At 61.2% G+C, this 19,508-nt stretch overlaps 1 protein-coding gene across 3 annotated transcripts in view; it reads left to right on the forward strand.

Annotated features, from left to right (window-relative positions):
• NACC2 (NACC family member 2) overlaps positions 1-18,085 on the forward strand; it is an 80,532-nt gene extending 62,447 nt beyond the window's left edge. For all 3 annotated transcript variants that reach the window (XM_065928148.1, XM_065928149.1, XM_065928150.1), the window contains exons 3-6: positions 8,878-9,042; positions 11,149-11,254; positions 11,544-11,641; positions 13,104-18,085. In XM_065928148.1, coding sequence (XP_065784220.1) covers positions 8,878-9,042; positions 11,149-11,254; positions 11,544-11,641; positions 13,104-13,609 — 875 coding nt within the window. In that variant the 3' untranslated portion in view covers positions 13,610-18,085. The remainder of the gene's footprint in view (positions 1-8,877; positions 9,043-11,148; positions 11,255-11,543; positions 11,642-13,103) is intronic.
• Positions 18,086-19,508: the final 1,423 nt, after the last annotated feature.

Here is a 19,508-nt window from a genome sequence, read left to right on the forward strand (position 1 = left end):
CACCTGATGTGAAGAACTGACACTGGAAAAGACCCTGATGCTGGGAAAGATTGAGGGCAGAAAGAGAAGGAGATGACAGAGGATTAGATGGTTGGATGGCATCACCGACTTGATGGACCTGAGTTTGAGTAAGCTTCGGGAGTTGGTGATGGACAGGGAAGCCTGGCGTGCTGCAGTCCATGGTCAGACACAACCGAGGACTGAACTGAACTGAACTGAACATCTGGGAAGTCCTTAGAGACTAGCAGACAAATTGCAGCCCATGGGGTCACAAAGAGTGAGGCGCAACTTAGCAAATAAACAACAGCTGGTCTCTTAAGGGTTGGAGGTCATCTTGACTCACAGCCTTCCTTCAAGGACCGCCCCCTCCACTGCTTGCCAAGACCTCCAGGACTTTAGCCTCCTTATGTCCCCCTGTCAAACTGGGTAGGGGTGGGAGTGTTTGCATATTTTTAGCTGCACCCTTTTGCCATTGTTGTTTTAAATACCTGTGTTTATGCTTATCTGCACATTTAGTTTTTCCATGTCTTCCTGTGTTACCCTCTGTCTGGGATCAGTTTTGTTTTTTTTTTTTTTAATGTGGACCATTTTTAAAGTCTTTGTTGAATTTGTTACGACAGTGCTTCAGTTCTGTGTTTTGGTTTTCTGACTGTGAGGCATGTGAGATCCTAGCTCCCCTGCCGGGGATCAAACCCCGCTGCCTGCCCTGGAGGGAGAAGTCAAGCCCCGGACCCCCAGGGAAGTCCCTGGGGTCACTGTCTTCACGTGACTTCATGTCTTTGATCAGCTCGGAAGCTGCCCACGTGCACCCACCCTCCTCCCAGGGCTCCCAGGACACGAGTGTCATGCATTTACCGCGTCCTGCGAATTCCAGATAACCTTTGTTCTGTTTCACGACTTTCCTGTTTCTTTTTCCTTCTGCAGCTTCCCTCTGGATGTTTTGGCTTGAGTTATTTTCCAGTTCACCAATCTTCTCATCTGCTCTGTTTAATTTACTCCTGAACCAATCATCTTTCTAGCATTTGATTCCTTTTACCGATTCTAGTTTTCAGGTGAAATTCTCCATCTTGTACATTCCTTGCACAAATGAAGAGAGGTTATTTGAAAGACAGCATCTGCCTGTTTCCTGTTACAGATCGCCTGTGGGTCCGATCTAATGTCTTTTTGTAGATTGTGAGTGTTTTCCTTAACCATTCATTTTTGACTGCGCTGGGTCTTTGTCGCCGCTCACGGGCTTTCTCTAGTTGCAGCGAGCAGGCCTCTCCTGGGAGTGGCTTCTCAGGGGCTTCAGTAGCTGTGGCTCCGCAGCGTGTGGGATCTTCTCGGATCAGGGCTTGAACCTGTGTCCCCTGCATTGGCAGGCGGGCTATTAACCACTGGACCACCGTGAAGTCTCCCTGGTGATTTTTTATTGAACGCGTCACGATGCGTGAATACATTTTGGAAGCTCTAAGCAGAGCTGCTCCTCAGAGGGTCTGGGACCTGTCTTTAGAGGCCTTTGCGAGAGACCCTCGGGTTTGTCAGGAAGTGACGTGACGTCCTGGAGTAAGTCAGGCGGGGCGCTCCTGGTCGCCCTGCTCGTGGGCCCTGGCTGTTCCCGGGTCTTGGTGAAGTCCTCGGTGTTCCCCCGAGCATCGCCTCCTTCGCAAGCCCTCAGACCGATGCTTGTCTAGCTCACACGTGGGACACCACATTCCTGACTTAAGTTGTTTTTCCGTTTCTTGGCAATAGCTTTTGTGCCTCTGGTCCTGCACGCGCGCCACTTAGCGGTTGGCAGATGCATCGAAGGGAACTCGGGAAGCTGTGTCCGGGTGCGGGCCCCTGGGGTCTGTGTGGGCTCTCGACCCCTCTGTCTGTCTGCCCGGCCCCCGGCTGCTGGCCCCTCTCCTTGGACTTGCTGCTCCCAGCAGTCACCCCCACCCCATCCCGCGGGGGCAGCCACTGTCCTCCGTCCAATTTGTAATGTTGTGATAGTTTCAGGTATGTGGCTGAGTGATTCAGTTACACAACATGCGGGTGTCTATTCTTTCTCAAATTCTTTTCCCACTTTAGCTTATTGCAGAATACTGAGTAGCGTTCCCCCTCCTATGTAGTGGGTCCTTGTTGTTTATCTGTTTTATATGTAGAACCGTATATATGTTAATCCCAAACGCCTAATTTATCCCTCCCCTTCCCTTCCCCTATGGGAACCATACGTTTGTTTTCTGTGTCTGTGAGTCAGTAAGTCCGTTTGTGTGGTTTTTTAAGACTCCGCACATAAATGATGTCATCTGATATCTGTCCTTGTCTGACTTACTTAGTATGACCATCCCTACCAGGCAGCTTCCTCTGGTGTCCTTTTTTTGGCCATGCTGTGCGGCCTGCGGAATCTGAGTCCCAATCAGGGATCGAACCCGGGCCCCCAGCTCTGGGAGCCACCGGACCACCGGGGAAGTCCGTGTGCTCGCCCCCTTAGAGCACAGGACGATCAGCAGTGGAAGTCACCCACCCCCACGGCCCCCGCCGCCCACTCTGGCCCCCAGCGGCGTCCACAGCTGGCCTGGTACCCATGGGCGGGCAGTGGGCCTGCGCGCGTCTCTAGGTCAGCACCGCATGGGAGGATGGGGAACAGAAGAGGCACGCGGTCAGAGTGGCGATGGGAGAAGCTGCTGGGCTCTCTCTGCAGGGTGGGAGGCCAGACAGGGGACCAGTGGGGTCTCCCAGGGCCAGACTCGGACACAGGAGACAGAAAACAACCAACAGAACCCAGGTCTGAGTGGGTCGGGCCAAGTAGGGTGTGGAGCTGCCCAGGGGGAGTGTCAGGGTTCCAAGCTGTCCCAGAGGGGCCGATCGCCAGGGCCTGGCTGGGGCACCGTCCAGGGACAGGCCTTTCCAATGCCCACGTCTTCCCAGCAGCGGAGCCCGGAACTTCCCGAGTGCAGGGCCGCCGAGACCCACATGTCCCTTTGTGACCCAGCTTCCGGGGGTCTGGTCGCCAGGGTTTGCACATAGGTCCTCCCCAGCCTTGGCCTCGAATTTCCATTTCCACCTTTGTTTTTCTTCCTTGCCAGACTTTTGCTATTTTTTTACCCCATGTGCCAAATCGCACTGGTTCTGGGATGCATCCTCCCCCCGACATTTTAAATCCAAGAAACGAGATGCACCTTACTGTCTGTGGTGCGTCACGGTTACGCGGGAGGCACGTAAAGACGGGACGGTGACTGCGGATGCTCACCCGTCCTGCCTGCCCAGCTCCGACCGCACCTGCAGGAGGCCCACCTGCCCCGTTCCTGGGAGGCTGACAGGGCAGTGTCCAGCGCACGGATGTCCATCATGAGTGGGGCCCTTTCGAAACTGCAGGTCTGGTTGGCACCGAGCTGGCAGCTGCAGGGACGAGCCAGACGGCCCACCTGCGGTGTGTCTGTCGTGAGTGGAAGCCGCCTGGAGCTAAGCAGAGGGGGCTGGGCGGCCTCCTGGGCACCGGGTGCTGTGAGCTGAGCGTCCACCACCCAGAAGAGCTCCGTCAGCCAGCCTGCAGGGCCCCAGGACTCGCCGCGCGGCTCCCACGGCCGCCCCCACCCCACGCCCTGGCAGCCCCTCTTCCGTGTCCCCCCGGGTGTTGGCTATGTCTTTGGCCATGTCCTCCACGTGGACCCGCCCCGGAGATAACCCTGGACAGTGCTCCTCCGCTGGGCGCAGCGAACCTGGGATCCATCCAAACTGTGCATCAACAATTTGTACCTCCTCGTGAGCCCGTGGTGACCGTCGTGTGGACGGCTCCCCGGCTGTCCCTTCCCCTGATGCGGGATGTTGGGTGTTGCCAGTTGGGGGCGTCTGTGAACAGAGCTGTGTGCGCATTTCTGCACAGGCTTCTTGGCGTCGGGCCCTCATCTCTTTCTCTCCTCCTGGATAAACACCTGGAAGCGGAGGGCTGGCTCGGCACAGCACACGTTTAACTTTGTAACAAATGGCCTCGTGGTTCCCAGCGGCCTGTGCCATCCTGTTCTCACGGCAGGGCGGGCGGGTGGGTGAGTGTTCCAGGGGCCCCGGGTCCTCGCTGGGTGCACTGTGCCTGGGTCCCGCCGAGCTGTCCTAACCTCAAGGAGTGCTGTCTCAGCACGGCTTTAATTTCCATTTTTCTAAGAGCTTGTGATGAGCGTGTTTTCTTGTGCTAATTTGCTGTCTGTGTGTTCTCTGCTCAGGTATCTGTTCAGCTCTTCTGCCCGTTTTTAAAGTTGGATTGTTCGTTTCCTCCGGTTGAGTTTCCCTTGTCTTCCCTGGGGTTTTCCCCTGTCAGGCACATGGTTTGCCTGGCCATGCCGATCTTTCCTTGGTCATCTTTTGCAGACAGCAAGTTTTTTTTTCATTGTGACGATGTTTAGTTTCTTATTTAATTTCTTTTAGTGATTGTGCTTTTAGGGTTCTGTCTAGGTTTTTAGCTAAACCCAGGATCACAGATTCGCTGCTGAAAGTTTTGTAGGTTTGTGTTTACATTCAGGTCTGCAACCCACTTGGGTTCATCTTCATACAGGTGCTGGTAGGGCTTGGGTGTTTGGCTTGGCTTCTGCCTGTGTGTGACTCGTGCGTGACCCTTGTTGGGAGCCTGTCACCTCCCGCGCTGGGCCCCTGTGCACCTTTGTCACGGATTGGCCGAGCTCACTTGCGTGGGTCTGTCTCTAGGCCGTGCGCTGTGTCTGGCAGGCTTGGTCACCACCAGCATTGGGTCGTGTGGGGCCGTGTTCTTTACGTTTGGTTTTCGGTTGTATTTTTCTGTATCATGAAGGACTAGGGGCTCAGTTTCTTCTTCTGCCATCTGAACAAATGGCACACACTTTTGTGGAGCGGGCATCACCTTCCCTGCCCCCTCTCCGCCCTGCCCCACCTCAACAGGGCCCCCAGTGACTGGATTGGGGCGGCCTGGGCACCTGCTGGTGGTCATGGCGTTGGTGAGGTTCCGATGGTGATGCCCCATACGCACCTGCACTTGGGCACGAGAACAGGGCCCCTCTGAGCCTCCTGGACATGATGGCATCCTGTGGGCAGGCGTCTTGATGTGTGTTGCCCATGCAGAGGGTCCAGCATGTTCTTCAGATTCCCTGCCCGTGACCCTTAGGAGATTGAGGACGTTTGGGGCTGAGGGCAGCATGACGCTCCCAGTTTCCCTCCTTCCATTCATTCCTTTGAAAAGGTGTCTTTATTGTGGCAGAGTGTAGCTGAGAGAAGCTTTACTGTTAGATCCACTTTTAAGTGCTCAGAACCACGCGCGTTCACGTGTGTAACCGTCACCGCCGTCTTCTTCCCAAGCCGACGATTTGTCCCCACTGGACACTCACCCCTTCCTGCCCCCAGCCCAGGGCCTCACGCGAGGGCGGCGTGCAGGGTGTGTCCACCTGTGTCCATCCGTGTCCCGTCGCTCGCGTGCCGTCTCCCCCGTTTGGGTTCAAGCCGTGTCCTGGGCAAGTGGGCAGCGGAGTCTTGAAGGCTCCGCGGGGACCCCTCTTCCCCCCACAGGTCCCACCGCCCGCCCCGTGGACACCCTGGTGTTCTCTGTAGCCCCAGGGCCTCGGTTCTGAGGCCCGTTTGCCCAGGCGAGCTTCTGTTCCAGGTCCTTCCATCGGGACCTTTACGACCGTGACTCACCCGCCCTCGTGCAGGGAGGACGCGCACCTCCCCGTGTCAGCAGCTGATTGCTTTCACATGCTTCTCTCCAGATTTCACAGGGCCTGAATGTTTGGAGCCCATGACCCTAGAAACCAGCATCATAAAGTGGTATAAACGGGGCCGCTGATGCTGCAGGCGGCGGCCTGAGTCTTGGGTCAGCAGGAGGCTGGCAGGTTCCCCCCACCCCGGTGCAGGGGGGGCCTGGGTGTGAGCCCTATGCACAGCCCCCCGAGGGGTCTCCCACCGCCCTTGCCACCAGGCTCCGTATGACCCACCAGAGGCCACCAGGGGTGCTCGAGGGGCCCCGTCACCAAAGCCCGGTGCACAGGCTCTCCTGGGCTCCCGGAGCCTCTCTGTGACTCGGCACCCCCCTCCCAGGACGGAGGCTGCTGGAGGCCCAGCTCTGACCCGACAGAGGGTGGTTTGGGGCCGGGGGCGTGCGGAGAGATCGAAGCACCTTTCCCGATGCGCCGCCGCTCAGGGGGGTATTTTTAGCTGGCGCAGTATCCGGCACGTGGCAGAGCAGAAATAGAAGAGACTCTTCTGGTTGTTCTGGATCTGACAGCCTCTGGCTCTCGGGGAGCCGGGCTGGGGTGGGGGGAGCGTGCGGAGCACAAACAACTTCTGCTGTTTGGAGAAACATCGAGGCCGAGGGTTGTGGATGGGATTATTTCTGCTGGCGAGCGCTCTTTATGTAAATGCCACGGCACCCGCGTTGGTGCTCTGCTCCGAGTCTGTGAGCGTAATCACAGCAGGCTGGAGTTGGGGGGGGCGGGATGGGTAATTATGTTTTAAAATATCATCCGGGTTGTTTTTCCTGTGCTCCCCGAGCCCCTGGGTAATTCCGGGTTTGGAAGATTCTGACGGCTCTCTGCCATTCTGCCCCCCACACACCCCCCGCCCAGCGTTCCCCAAACGTGCCAGGTGGGAGATGCTGCCCAACCCCCAGAGCGGCCACCCTTCTGACTTCTGCCCTGATCTGAGCTCCTGGGAGGCTCCCTCCTTCACCCTGGAGTTGGCCCCTTCCAGGCCAAAGGCACCAGGTACCACGCTCACCCTGTGCACATTGGCAGGTGCCTCCCCAGGAAGAGCTGAGCTCTGTACGGATGGGGGGCGGGGGGGGGGGCCCCCTACTGGGAATTGGGGGTGACTCCAGCATGAGTGATCCCAGACCCTGGGTGAGGCGGCAAGAGCAGCAGGTGGCTCCCCAACCCATCCTCAGAGATGAGACTGACCGTCCCGCCTTACCCCATGGGACTCGCCCTGGCTTGCAGAATGCCGGTTCCCCAGGGCCTGGGTCGCCCTGGCCCTTCCCCCACGAGAGCTTGGTGCAGAGATAACCTGGGGCTAATGCACACTCGCCTGCTCCAGCTCTGGGGCTGCAACCCTTCCTTGCCACCGCCCCTCCCGGAGCCCCTTTACGGCAGCCCCTGTGTGGCTTCCAGGTCCTTCTCCCAGCCCCACCTGGTCTCCCCCACCCCGGCTCACGTGTCCCTGCTGAATTGCCCTGTGACCCCAAGGGGGTGTCACGTGCAGAGGCGAGGGCACTGGCCAGCCCGAGGGACTGCCTCTGACCCTCTGGGAGTGGGCTTCGCACCTCCCCAACAGACTCCGCCCCTGAGCCCCCGCCCTGCAGGAGGAGTGCGTCCGGCCCAGCCTCACCCCCTAGTGTCCATGACCCCCCACCCCCCTGCTCTCCAAGTCCTGGTGGGTCTGACAAGCCGTGCCCTCCTGCCCTGCCCGGGGCTCATCAAGGCTGCTGACAAGAGCCGCTGCTCTCAGCAGGGAAGACCCACCCGGTGTCCATCGGAGCAGCCTGGGGTCCTATCCAACCTGCAGACGTTGCCGGGTGCTTCGTGCCGGGTGGGTGAGGGGCTGCCCTGTAGGCCGTGCTGCTCGGCCAGCTGGGGCTCTCACCCGCACAGCTGCCAGGGCAGTGGCCCTCCCAGGAGTGCCCGGGGGCGCCTGTGTGCTGGGGACACAGGCGAGGCAGGCCCTGGCCCTGCCCTCTGTCTGGCCGGGGCAGCCCTGAGTGCGGGCTGCAGGGTGAAGAGGGCTGGACTGATGACCGGGTGTGAGCATGAACCGGGGTGGGGGTCTGCAGGTCTGGGTGGAGGCTTGCTGGGTGCGGGCCTCTTGCTGACCCTGCTGAGAGGCTCGGGCACGCAGTGCTGCAAGGGGGAATTGGTGCCAAGCAGGAAAATGGGGTGGGGGCATTGGGGAGAATGGGAACATGGGGGAGAGGGGGGCGGGCAGGGGGCAAGAACTGGGGGCCCGCTTGAAGGTTGCTGGGGCATGGAGCCTGGCAGGGGGCGGGTCCTGGCCATGGGGGGGTCCTCCATGCAGCCTCTGCCTTCACTCTCCTGTGGGCAGGGGGCAGGCCCTCGGCACCCCCCTCAGCCTCCCAACACCTGGTGAGGCACAGGGGTGTGCTGGGTGCCCAGCAAGTGCCCGAAGGACCCGCCCCCCATCCTGAGCACTAGAGGGAACGCCCACCCAGGCCTCAGGAGACCCTGCAGGGCTGGGAGAGTTGGGGGCGGTTGGGAGGCTGGCCTGGCGTAGGGGTGGGGCGTGCGTGTACTCAGGGTGGGGTTCGGGCAGGAGGGCGTTGGGGAACCTCCCCCACGCCTGCTGCCCCATCACAGCTGCGGTTCTGGCATTCTTGGGGGTTCCTGAGTGCCCCCTGAGTGGTGATCAGTAAGGAACATTCCCTGAAGGCTCAGAGACGTGGAGCCAGCCCTGGAGACACGGCGTCTGCCCTGCCCGACTCTGCCATCCCCCTGCTTCACTGCTGGGTGGTTTTGATGGAGCCACTCTTGACCAGGAATAGAGGGTGCAGCGCCCACTTGCAGAGAGGCTGTGTCCCCCCTCCCCACCCTGTGGCACGGGGCTGCTGTGAGGAGTGGCTGGGTGGGGGTTGACGGGATGAAGTCTGTCCCCTCCCCGAGCCCTCGCTCCCCCAGCAGAGGCGGCCGCTCCACCTCTAACAGGCTGTCCTCCGAGGCCTGGTGGACACACACCCTCCGCCCGGGGAGCCTCCTGGGCCGGGCTGGGGGCCCCCCACCTGCCCTGTCTGCTCTCTCGGGTTCTCCCCGCAGGGGCAGCGGCTGGTGGCCAGGGAGGGCGAGTGCGGGGCAGACCCCACGCTGGCCTGGGTTGAGGAGGGGTGATCTTCCCGTCCGTGGCCCCAGGGGCTCGGCCGGGCCGGCCCTGACCGGGTGGGTCCTGTGTCCACAGTACAAGAGAAGCCGGAGCCGGTGCCGCTGGAGAGCCGCTCCTGCGTCCTGATCCGCCGCGACCTGGTGGCCCTGCCCGCCAGCCTCATCAGCCAGATCGGGTACCGCTGCCACCCCAAGCTCTACTCCGAGGGGGACCCTGGCGAGAAGCTGGAGCTGGTGGCAGGTGAGGCCCCGTCCCGCCCCGTCTGTTGTGTGCAGAGGCCTTCCCCTTTCGTTTTTTCTTCGGAGCTGTGAACGATGTTACTCATCACCAATCAGTCACAAAAAAAAAAAAAATCTTAAATTTTCTCTTAATTTCCTTTTAGAAGAATGTGTCACGAAGAGGAGTTATTCAATTGAATTAATTTAGCATTTTAATTGAATCCCCTGGGCTGGTCGAGCTTCTGACTGGCAGGGGCCGCAATCACGATTGTGTTTTAATTTAGGTCGTGGCTAAAACCAAGTCCTGTACAGTTTGCCGGCCGCCCCCGCCCCCCCCAGCTCCCCCGAGTGCCCAGATGCCACGATCGAGGGGCAGTGTTGCCAGCTTCCACACAGTGGCCCCTAGATGGACTCACTTCTTCTGTAAAAACAAACAACACATTGGGGTCCAAAGCCCATTAGGGCTGGTGCCTGTTGGAAATATTTCTCTTCTCAGTGTTTGAATTCACTGGGCCTCACAGCTCTTTGTAGATTATTTTCCCCACACCCCGGCCAAGCCGCAAGGCTTGCGGGATCTTAGTTTCCTGACCAGGGACTGAACCCGGCCCCGGGCAGTGAGAGCGCAGAGTCCTAACCACGGGACGGCCAGGGCCGTCCTTCCTTGCAGATGTTTAAGGCTGTCCAGCAGCGAGATGAGAACTGATGGGCCACTGGGCCCCCACTCCTGTCCAGCACCCCGCCTGCCGCTCCCAGGCAGCTTCATGGGGCTTTACTGCCCAAGACCTCCTCGCTGCTCGAACCACGCCTCAGTGGGCTGCCTGACATTTTTAGCCAACAGGAGAATCGCCAGGCGGTGTTGGCTGGTCTGGGCGGGCCTGGGTGGGGTGAGGGTGCCCCTGGCCGTACCCCACGCGCCCTGCCCCGATGCCGGCTGTTAACAGTTCCGAGCAGGGCCCAGCTCCTGAGTTCCAGGAGTGTCAGCATTGGACTGGGATGGATTCTGGGCGTGGGAAGGTTTCTCAGAGCCCTGGGGGTGGGCATGGTCCCCGGGGAGGCCTGTTTGGGCTGGGGAGGGGTGAGGGCTGGCCACCTTCCCCGGCTAGGTCCTATCCCAGCCCCAAGCCTCCTGCTGGAACCCCCTTTACAGATCTCCCCACCGCAAGGTGGCTGTCCAGCCCATGTGGCTCAGGATGACCCGTCTCGCTGTTGGGTTTGAGGCTCTGCAGACCTGGGGGGGTGAGGCCCTTGGGGACACTCGGTGTGTGTTGGCCGGGGCGCCCGATGGAGGTCTGCATGCAGCATCAGCCACATGCTTCTTGGCCCCGTGGCTGCGGGTGTCCCTGGAGACCTGGCTCGTAGTGGGGACCAAGCAGGAAGCCAGGGGAGGCCCCCGCCCCCTGAGCTGGCGTGTCACGTCTTCACAGGGTGTCCTCGCGCCTTCTGCTCTGCCCCCTGCCGAAGGGAGCACTGCCTTATTCCTGCTTTTCAGTAAGATGCTTCAGTACGTGTTCTACAGAGAGTCAGATGGTAGACAAAGGCCCAAAGAGGCCCTGGAGGTTTCCTACCCCCCAGGCCCAGCACTCCCCTGCCCTTCCGCGTTCTTCACACCCGCGGCTCCCAGCTGGGGACACTGCCTCTGGCCTCAGCTCCTTTCTCCACGGGCAGCATCCGGGGTGAACCATCCGGGGTGAACCGGGGCTCCAGAGGCCCGGGCGGGGCCACGGCACTGCAGGGTGCGCGTTCCTGCCCCTACGCTGGGCCCGGCAGCCCCTCCCTGAGCTCCATGACTCCACCTCCCACCCCCGCCCGCAGCTCTTTGATCGGGGAGCAACTGAGAGGCAAGACAGGGGTTTACCTAAACCCACACCCAGGGCCGCTCCCCTGAGGGCCGCAAGGCAGTTTGGGACCGCCCCTTGGAAGCGTCTGACCAAGGCGGCCTCCTCCTGGTCTCAGGGCCTCCGAGGGAGCAAGCCTGGGGTCCCAGGCCTGGAGGAGGGGTGCTGTCAGTGTCGGGAAGGCCTCACCTGCCCCCTGCCTGTCCCCCTCACCTGCGGTCCGCCTGCCCCGGGCCCAGCAGCCCTGGGTGTGGGCTTGAGGGCCTCTGTCTCTCTGTGTCCGACGGCCGCAGGCTCCGGCGTCTACATCACGCGTGGGCAGCTGATGAACTGCCACCTGTGCGCGGGGGTGAAGCACAAGGTCCTCCTGCGCCGCCTCCTCGCCACCTTCTTCGACAGGTAGGTCCCCGCGGCGGGCGGGCACAGAAGCCCCATCCCCTCTAGGCGAGGCTGTGCGTGTAGGGCCTGCACCTTCCCAGCTCCACGCAGTGTCAGCCCGGGGCCTGGGGAAGGCCTGTGGACCGCCCCCACCACGTGAAGAAGCATGCTGGCTGCACGTCATGGGGGGTGGGGGCCTGGTCCTCACCCCGAGCCCCCGGGAAAACAAGCAGCAGGCCATGGGTGGGGCGGGCGGGCATCCCCTCCCGCTGCCACCTCACACTGCCTCCCCTGCCCGCCCCTCCGTCAGGAACACGCTGGCCAACAGCTGTGGCACAGGCATCCGTTCATCCACCAGCGACCCGAGCCGCAAGCCGCTGGACAGCCGCGTCCTGAACGCTGTGAAACGTAAGAGGAGGGCTGGGGGGTCTCTGGAGGGACTGGTGGGGCTGGGGAGCACCTCCAGGAGCCGCCAGACCCCTGGATCTCAGCCTGGGAAAGGCGGCTTCTCCCGGAGGGAGCCGGCCGTGGGGTCGACGGGGAGAAAAGAACAGCTCGCGGGAGCCCGGGCTCGAGGTGTGAACGTTCTTGGTAGGTTTCCAAGCGTGATGAATTCAGCTGCGAAACTATTTTAATATGTGAAATAGATCTAATTTTCCTTTTTGAACAAAACCCCTTATTTACATTTGGGGGTTATTTTGAGCCTTTGCCATCTGCTTGGCCTGCTTCTGCCTCCCGCTCTTGGGTGCGTGGGGGTGGAATCGGGTCCATCTTGGTGGCAGACCGCCACCCGCCCCCCCCCGCAACCCCCGAAACCCCCGAAACCCCCCACCCACCCCTGCCCCGGGACAAGGAAGAAGCCACCCATGCCTGGCCCAGGCCAGACCAGCTGAGCCCGTCTTCCTGAAACACTGTCTTAGTTTTCTTGCTTAAAAGAATCTCTCCCGTGAGGCTAATTCTGTTTAGAGCAAAGAGGGGCCTTTGTAGCCGGTAATTGCATCCCGGAGCGTGCGGTGCTGGCAGGGCTCTGAGAGGAGGCAGGTGGGGTGGGGCTGGCCCACCCCACAGCGGGGCTCACAGTGGCGGAGGGCTCACTCTGGGGGACCGCCCTCCGAGTTCCCTGCTGTTTGTGGAGAGCTGGGTCTCCTGGCTTCTGGAGCAGAGAGGAGAGGGCGGGTCGTCATTGACAAAGACGATGCCGCTGCCACAGGCTGGGCTGCAGGCAGGCATGAGCCAGCCCACTTATCACTCCTTGCTGGCCCTTCAGTCCATCTCAGGCCCAGAGAGCCTCCCCCCCACCTACCCAGCTTCACCCTGGGGCGGGCACCCAGGCCCTGCCCTGGTTCCCACTGCCCCGGGCGGGGATGCTATCAGACTTCTCCCACCAAGGGCGCATGGTGGGTGGGACAGAGTGGGAAAGTGAGGCCCAGAGACAGGGCCTCGCCCAGGGCCACGCAGCCAACCAGTGGGCAGGAGGGGGCCAGAGGCCCCCCCCCCAGGCCCTCTGTGTCCCTGCTGGAGCCACAGTGGGGGATCCCACGTGCCCTGACCGCCCCTCCCCTGGATGCTTGCCCCAGAGGAGTGGGACGGGGCCTCCAGCAGGGAGAATGGTGACCGGCCGCTGGTGTTCAAGCTGCCCCAGAAGAGGCCTGAGTGGTCACATGGCCTCCTTTGCCGGAGGGACGCAGGGTGGAGGAGACCCCCCTCCAGTGGCCCCAGAGTGGCCGCTCCAGCCCAGAGCACCGCGCCCCCACCCCCTTCTCATGCAAGGCGGGTCTCAGGCCCTCGGCCCCTGGGGAGGCGGAGGTGGGGTCCTGGGGCTCCCGCGGGTGGGTGGCCGCTCACGCCCGCCCCCGCCCTGTTCTTGCAGTGTACTGTCAGAACTTCGCCCCCAGCTTCAAGGAGAGCGAGATGAACGTCATTGCCGCGGACATGTGCACCAACGCCCGCCGCGTGCGTAAGCGCTGGCTGCCCAAGATCAAGTCCATGCTGCCCGAGGGCGTGGAGATGTACCGCGCGGCCATGGGCCCCTCGGCAGCCGGCGCGGCCCTGGACCCCGAGTTCCCGGCCGCCGCCGCGCAGCTGTTCGAGCAGCGCATCTACGCCGAGAGGCGGGGCGAGGCCGCTGCCATCGTGGCCCTGAGAACTGACGCCGTGAACGTCGACCTGGCCGCCTCCACCAACCCGGCCTTCGAGGCCGGCGAGGAGGCCGACGGGGCCGGCTCGGTCATCCAGGAGGTGGCCGCGCCCGAGCCGCTGCCCGCCGACGGCCAGAGCCCCCCGCAGCCCTTCGAGCAGGGCAGCGCCAGCAGCAGCCGGCCCGCCACGCCGGCCCCGGGGCGGAGACCGGAGGGCCCGTACGCGGGGCCCTTGTAGGGAGGCCCCCGGCGGACCGGCGCCCAGGCGGGTACGGAAGCTGCTTGCATGCGTTACTAATACAGACAAATGTGATCAAGCCACTTACCTACTGAACTGCTACTGTTGCCTGAGAAAAATGTGATTTTTATTCTGCTTGTATTTAAAATTTATGAAGGAAACAAATGCATTCGTTATACTGTAAAACGATTAGGCCACTGGCGACCTAGTTGCAAGAAAGGTCCCGGGGGCCCCTTTTTGATATTCGAGAGGTTAGTCTCCAAGTTGTAGCTCCCTCTCCCCCGCGTGGGAGGGGGCGAGAGGCCCCAGGCCCTGGTGCCTGGCTCTGCTGGCCTCCCCCCTCTCCGCTCCCCCTGCCCGGGATGAGGCCGGGGGGCCTGTGGGGCGGGAACACGCGCTTTGGGGTCCTCAGTCCTCACCCCTGGGGATGGGGACCCCCCCCACCGCCGCAACCCCTCCGGGGCCATGGGCCAGGGCTGAGCCCCCAGGGGCCAAATCCTTGTTTTACCTTCTTCCTGAGATTCGGGGGTCAGGCCTGCCAGGTCCGCCGTGCGTGTGGGGCGTGGGTGTGTGTGCAGAGCGTGTGTGTGTGTGTGTGTGTGTGTGTGTGTGAGGGCGTGTGCAAGGGTGGCGGTGAGGGCCCGGCGGTGGGCCGTGCTGGTCTGTGTGTGAGAGGAAGTGATCTTGGCTACGTCTGCTGTCCTGCCCCGCGCCCGTGGGGTCCACCCAACCCCCGCAGCTCCACGGACCCTCAGTCCACCTGGGACCCGGGGCCGTGCCGCCCAGCACCCCCCGGTTCCCGCCTGGCCGCCCGCCGCCCCGTGGGGTGGGGCCCCCGCCCCTGGTGCAGCCCACGCAGCCCTCAGCCACGCTGGGTTTAGGTTTGCTTGTTTATTCGTTTTTGTCTTAATTCAGACCTATTTCATACTTGGTTTGGAAACTTTCAGACCCAAAAGAGCAAAAACACATTAAGAGAGGCTGGGGTGTCCTTGCCCCGACCCACTACAGCTCTGGGGGGGGTCTGTGTCCCAGACCACAGGACGGGTCCTGCTCACCCCTGTGGAAGGGCAGCCAGGGTGATCAGGAAGGGAATCGGGGGTCAGGCGGGCGCTGGGCTCCCCACATGTGCTCGGAACCCCTGGTGCGTGGACCTCCGAGGCTGTGGGTAGGTGGGCCCAGGGCAAAGGCCTGAGCGGAGGCGGTTTGCAGGTGCAGAGGTTCTGGGCTGCATCAGGGGGTGTGTTGATGGGCGTGGGAGGCAAGGGCTTTGTTGGTTTGAGGCTGGAAAGCTCGCTGTGAAGTTCTACTGCAGTTTGAGGGGAGGGGCACGCACGGGCTGTCCCAAGTGCTCCCATCCAGACACCCAGGGGCCGCCCCCCAGTCCCAGGCGGCCCCCAGGCATGGCCATAGGCCCCCCACCCCAGCCCTGCTCTCTGCACCCTGTCCTCCGTTCCCCCCCAGCCCCTGCCAGGCAGGTGTGACCCGCCCCCCCCCCACAAAGCTGAGCCTTGTGTAGGTCCCAGCTGGGAGGCCGGCATTGTGGGGGGGCCTTAGCGCTCCCCGACCCCCACCCCCGGCTCCTCGTCCTGCTGACTGCGGCGCTCTCTTGTGGAGGGCCCTTGGAGGAGACCTCGGTGGGGGGCGGGGTGCTTCTTGCAGCCAGGCCTGCCCTCCGCAGAGGTCTGATGGCCACAGGCTGGGCTGGGAGGACCCTGGGTGGGCACGTGGGAGCTGACCTCAGCCCTTTCACCCACCTGTCCCTGCCCCAGGGGCTACAGCTCCTTCCTGCTGGGGCTTCAGGCTGACCATGTGGCCCAGAGGTGGGCCTCTTCCGTCTCAGGCCCGGGGGGCGAGCTGGCACAGCCCAGGGCCCACAGCCCACCAGGGACCAGGACCAAGTCCTCCTGGAGTTGGCAGGAGGCCACAGCCCCTAGGTGGGGGTGGAGGGCTGGTGAGGCAGACCCCACCACCCCACCGGCTCCGCTATGGAGCCCCCTTGTCAGCCGGCCGCCACCCCGTGTTTGCACTTTCATCCGACCAGCCCTGGGGACCTTCTGGGGCCGGCTGCCCGCCCTGGCTGGCACAGAAGGGCTTTGCTCCTCCTCTTGACCCCCACTCCAACGTGGGCCCGGCCCCCTGTCCCCCGCCCCGAGGCCAGGACAGGGAGGGGCGCCGGCCTCCCAGAGAAGGCCTGGCGGCGCTGCTCAGACAGCACAATGTCCCGTGACCTCTGTCCTTTGTTTATAGTCACCGTCTGTTTTGTTGTTCTGGGTAAGGAAGGCTAGAGCTGCAGGTGAAACTTTAATAAGAATCTAATGTGAATGGCTGCTGAACTCTTCCTGCGCTCCGGACGGGCCAGGCCGAGCGTTTTGCACTAATGTGTCCCGCGGTGGACGTGGGGTGGAGCGTTTGCAGACGGGCGTGGCTGATGATTGTATCTGCCGGGTGCTCCTCCCGCCGCGTCCGGAATGTTCCGCGGGGCGGGCGGCGGCGGGCCTGGGCTCAGGGGGGGCCTTCCAGAGTGCCTTAGCATCTTTTGATCATTTTTCCCAAGGAAAACCAATTAGGAGAACCGGACCCTCCCCTCTGTTTACAAGATGACTAATTCCTGTCCCGTGAGCGTGACCCTCCCCACCTGACCCCTGTAGACCGAGAGACAAGCCACTCAGTATTTATGAGATAACCGCACCTTTATCCCTAAGCTTGACTATTAGCAATACGCATATACTACATAGAGTCTACATAGAGCTAAGTCTATCGGCGCCTTTTGGAGAGAGAAGGACTGGGCCAGTCCCAGCGGCCGTGGCGGGCGGCCCGCCTGGGCTCCGCAGCCGCCCCCCACCCCTGCCCTCCCCGGTGGCCGGGCTGGGCCCCGGGAGGCAGCTGGGATGAGTGCAGAGGCCCAGGAGAAGGGACCGCGATGTGACAGATACTGTGAGTTCGGTGGGGCTGCCCGCTTGCCCGGTCAGCCGGCCGGCGGCCTCGGTACTTGAAACCTGTCTTGCTTTCTGCACTGTCTGGTCTCACCCAGAGTTCTCTGTGGTTGCTTAACCTTGCACTTGATGCGATCGTCTTACCCTGCCCTTGAATGTGGACCAGAGGCGAGGGGAGAGGCCTCTGGGCGTGCGGCCTGCGGCCCCAAAGCCGCTGTCCAGGTGCTGGGGCCCCAGGAGCCAGGCGTGTTTCTCCTCCATGAAAACTCATGCCTCGGCAGCCTTTCTGCTGGGAAGGAGGAGGGAAGCAGGGGCTCAGCCTGGGAGCGGCCTGCTCGGTTCCGGCCCTGACTCTGTCCCCATGTGACGGCCAGAACTTCCCAGCACAGGCTGGGTGCGTGCCACCCCCCGCCGTGGACGGCTTAGATTCCTCTCCACCAGGCTATCTTTATGGAAATATTCTGCTGCAAGTCGAAAAAGGCCTATGGCCCATTAACCACCTGAAAACTCAGAGAAAACCTCTGCCTGCCTCTCTGCCAGCAGTAAATCCTAAACACAGAATTGAGAGCTCAGAGCCGTCTTGAGCTTTAACTACTGTTTCTGAAAGTTGCTGCTGCATACATTTGTCATTATGTCAGCCAGCCAGCTCCGGGCGTGTCCCTCGCCAGCGGCCAGAGACGGTGGCGGTGGGGGGCGGGGGGGGGGCTCGGTACAAGGTGTTTCTAACCTGGCAACAAGGGTTTTTGGTTTTTGTTTCTTGTTTTGTTCTGTTTCTTTGAGAAAAACGAAAAGGAATGTGATGCAGCATCTATCTAAAGCATTCAGATGGGACAGCCCGCTTGAATTCTGATCAATGCTTCTTCGTCAGCGTTTTGCACATGGTTGTCATTTTTATGTCAAAAGAAGCCAAAACTTGCAATACTATTTTTAGCAGACAAAAAATAATAAAGAACTAAATATAAACCATATAAATATTTTTGACTTGAACATTTGAATGGCATTGGGTGCAAATAGACCATTCATCCTTTGGACGGACTGTTTGGGGGGAAAAAAAGAGACTTTTGAAAAGGAGATGGTTGTTGTAAAGAGTCCGTGGAGGGGTTAAGTAGTACTGTAACTCACGACTGTTAAAAATCAATAAATAAATTGTCCTGTGCTGTATAGGAGGCCTGTTCCACAGTACACTGAGTTCCATTTCAGTCTCAGAAGAGACTGGCTTTTTTTTTTTGTCTGTTTTCTTTTTTCGTTTTTTTTTTTTTTTTTTTAAGAAGGAGGAAACCTCTGTTTGTTCCTCCTGCGCCTCCCTCTCTTTCGTGCTGCTACTTGGCAGAATTCAGACTGTTGCTTTTTCGCCACGGCTGACACCGTATCATAACTCAGAGGACACAACATCCGCCAGCAACCAGGAAACCGAGGGCTTGCAGTGTGCTCCAAGCCGATCCAGGAGGTGGAAATCCGTTACAAACAAAAGGATGTGATCGTTCATTGTAAAGCGCTTTGTAAAATTCACATTTACAGAATAATAAAGTCAGTTCAAACCCAGGCTGCCTGCACTTGGCTCCTCTGTGGGGTTGGGAGAAGCCAGGGAAAGGCGTGGGTTTGTTGGAGGTGGGGGATCAACCGTCCCAGGAGGGGCACCCTCGGGACCCGGGGGCCCTGGGTGGGAGAAGGGGCCATCCCCAGGCTCACTGCCCATGTGCACACCTGGTCCGCTTACCTCTCCCTGCCCCCAGTGTCTTATGAGGGAAGGGGGCTGGTGGGCAGGATGTGGGTGGAGGGGGGGTCCTGTGCCTGGGGCGGGGGGCCTGAGCTCCCGGTGCATTGAGGGAGCTCTCCCTTTCCTTGTCTGCAAACTGGGGCCCCTGGCTCACCTGCCTGCCGTCCAGGTGTGCATCTGCCCCCCGCCCCGCCCTTCCCCGCCTCTGCTCCCGGGCCAGGTCCGCCCCCAGGTGGACGAAGCGGGAATTGCAAGCGGGCAGAGCGGGTTGCCTGGCCCGAGAGCCCCCGGCTCCACCCCCTGACCATCTCTGGGGCCATCCCTCCAGGTTCCCCAGGGCTGGTTCACAGATTCAGGCGTGGCAGCTCTGTCCTCCCTTCACTCTGCTGCTGTACCCTCAAGGACCTTTCTGGGCTCCAGCGGGCAGGGTTGTGCGTCCGTTTGTCCCATGGACTTCAGTTCTCAGGTTCTCACGTGAGCCCCCAGTGCTCGGACCTCTCGGTGGTGGGCTCCTCACTTCCTCTCTCCTTGGAGGGTCTTGTCCGAGGGGCCGCCGCCGGCTTTCTAAAGGCACCCTGGCCTCTCCCCTTTCTCAGGCTTTGTAGCAGTTGTTCTGCCCAAGCCACTGCTGTTTAGCCACTCAGTCGTGTCCAACTCTTTGCGACCCCATGGACTGGAGCCCCCCAGGCTCCTCTGCCCACAGGATTTCCCTAGGCAAAAATACTGGAGTGAGTTGCCATTTCCTTCTCCAGGGGATCTTCTCCACGGATTAAACCCGCTTCTCTTGCATTGCAGGCAGATTCTTTACCACTGAACCACCTGGGAATCCCTGCCATGGATGGATTTATTTAATCATCTGTTTATCCTGAAACTACCCCCCATCACAGGGGGGGGCGGAGAGGAGGGGTCTGGAGGAAGAAGGGGTCTGTAAGTCTGCTGGGAGTGACTTTCCCAGAAGGGGGGCCGGGTCCCCTGGAGCCATGGCCAGGGTGGAGCAGGCACGAGGTCTAACGTGGGTGGACCTGGTTTCCAGACGGGCCCCTCGTAGGGGCCACCCCGCAGTCCTCTCCTCAATGTCCGTGAGCCTGGTCACAGGCAGGCCCAGGAGGAGCCCGGCGCGCCCGCCCCACCCTGCACCCGGCCCTGGTGGGTGGGCGCTTCCGTGGGGTCTGGTTTTCAGCTCTGCTCACCCATCGGCTTGGCCACCACAAGCCCCTGCCCCTCCTGCCTGGGGCCTCAAAACTGGGAT

This window comes from Muntiacus reevesi, chromosome 3, assembly GCF_963930625.1.
Source record: "Muntiacus reevesi chromosome 3, mMunRee1.1, whole genome shotgun sequence".
In the NCBI taxonomy this organism is placed as follows: domain Eukaryota; kingdom Metazoa; phylum Chordata; class Mammalia; order Artiodactyla; family Cervidae; genus Muntiacus; species Muntiacus reevesi.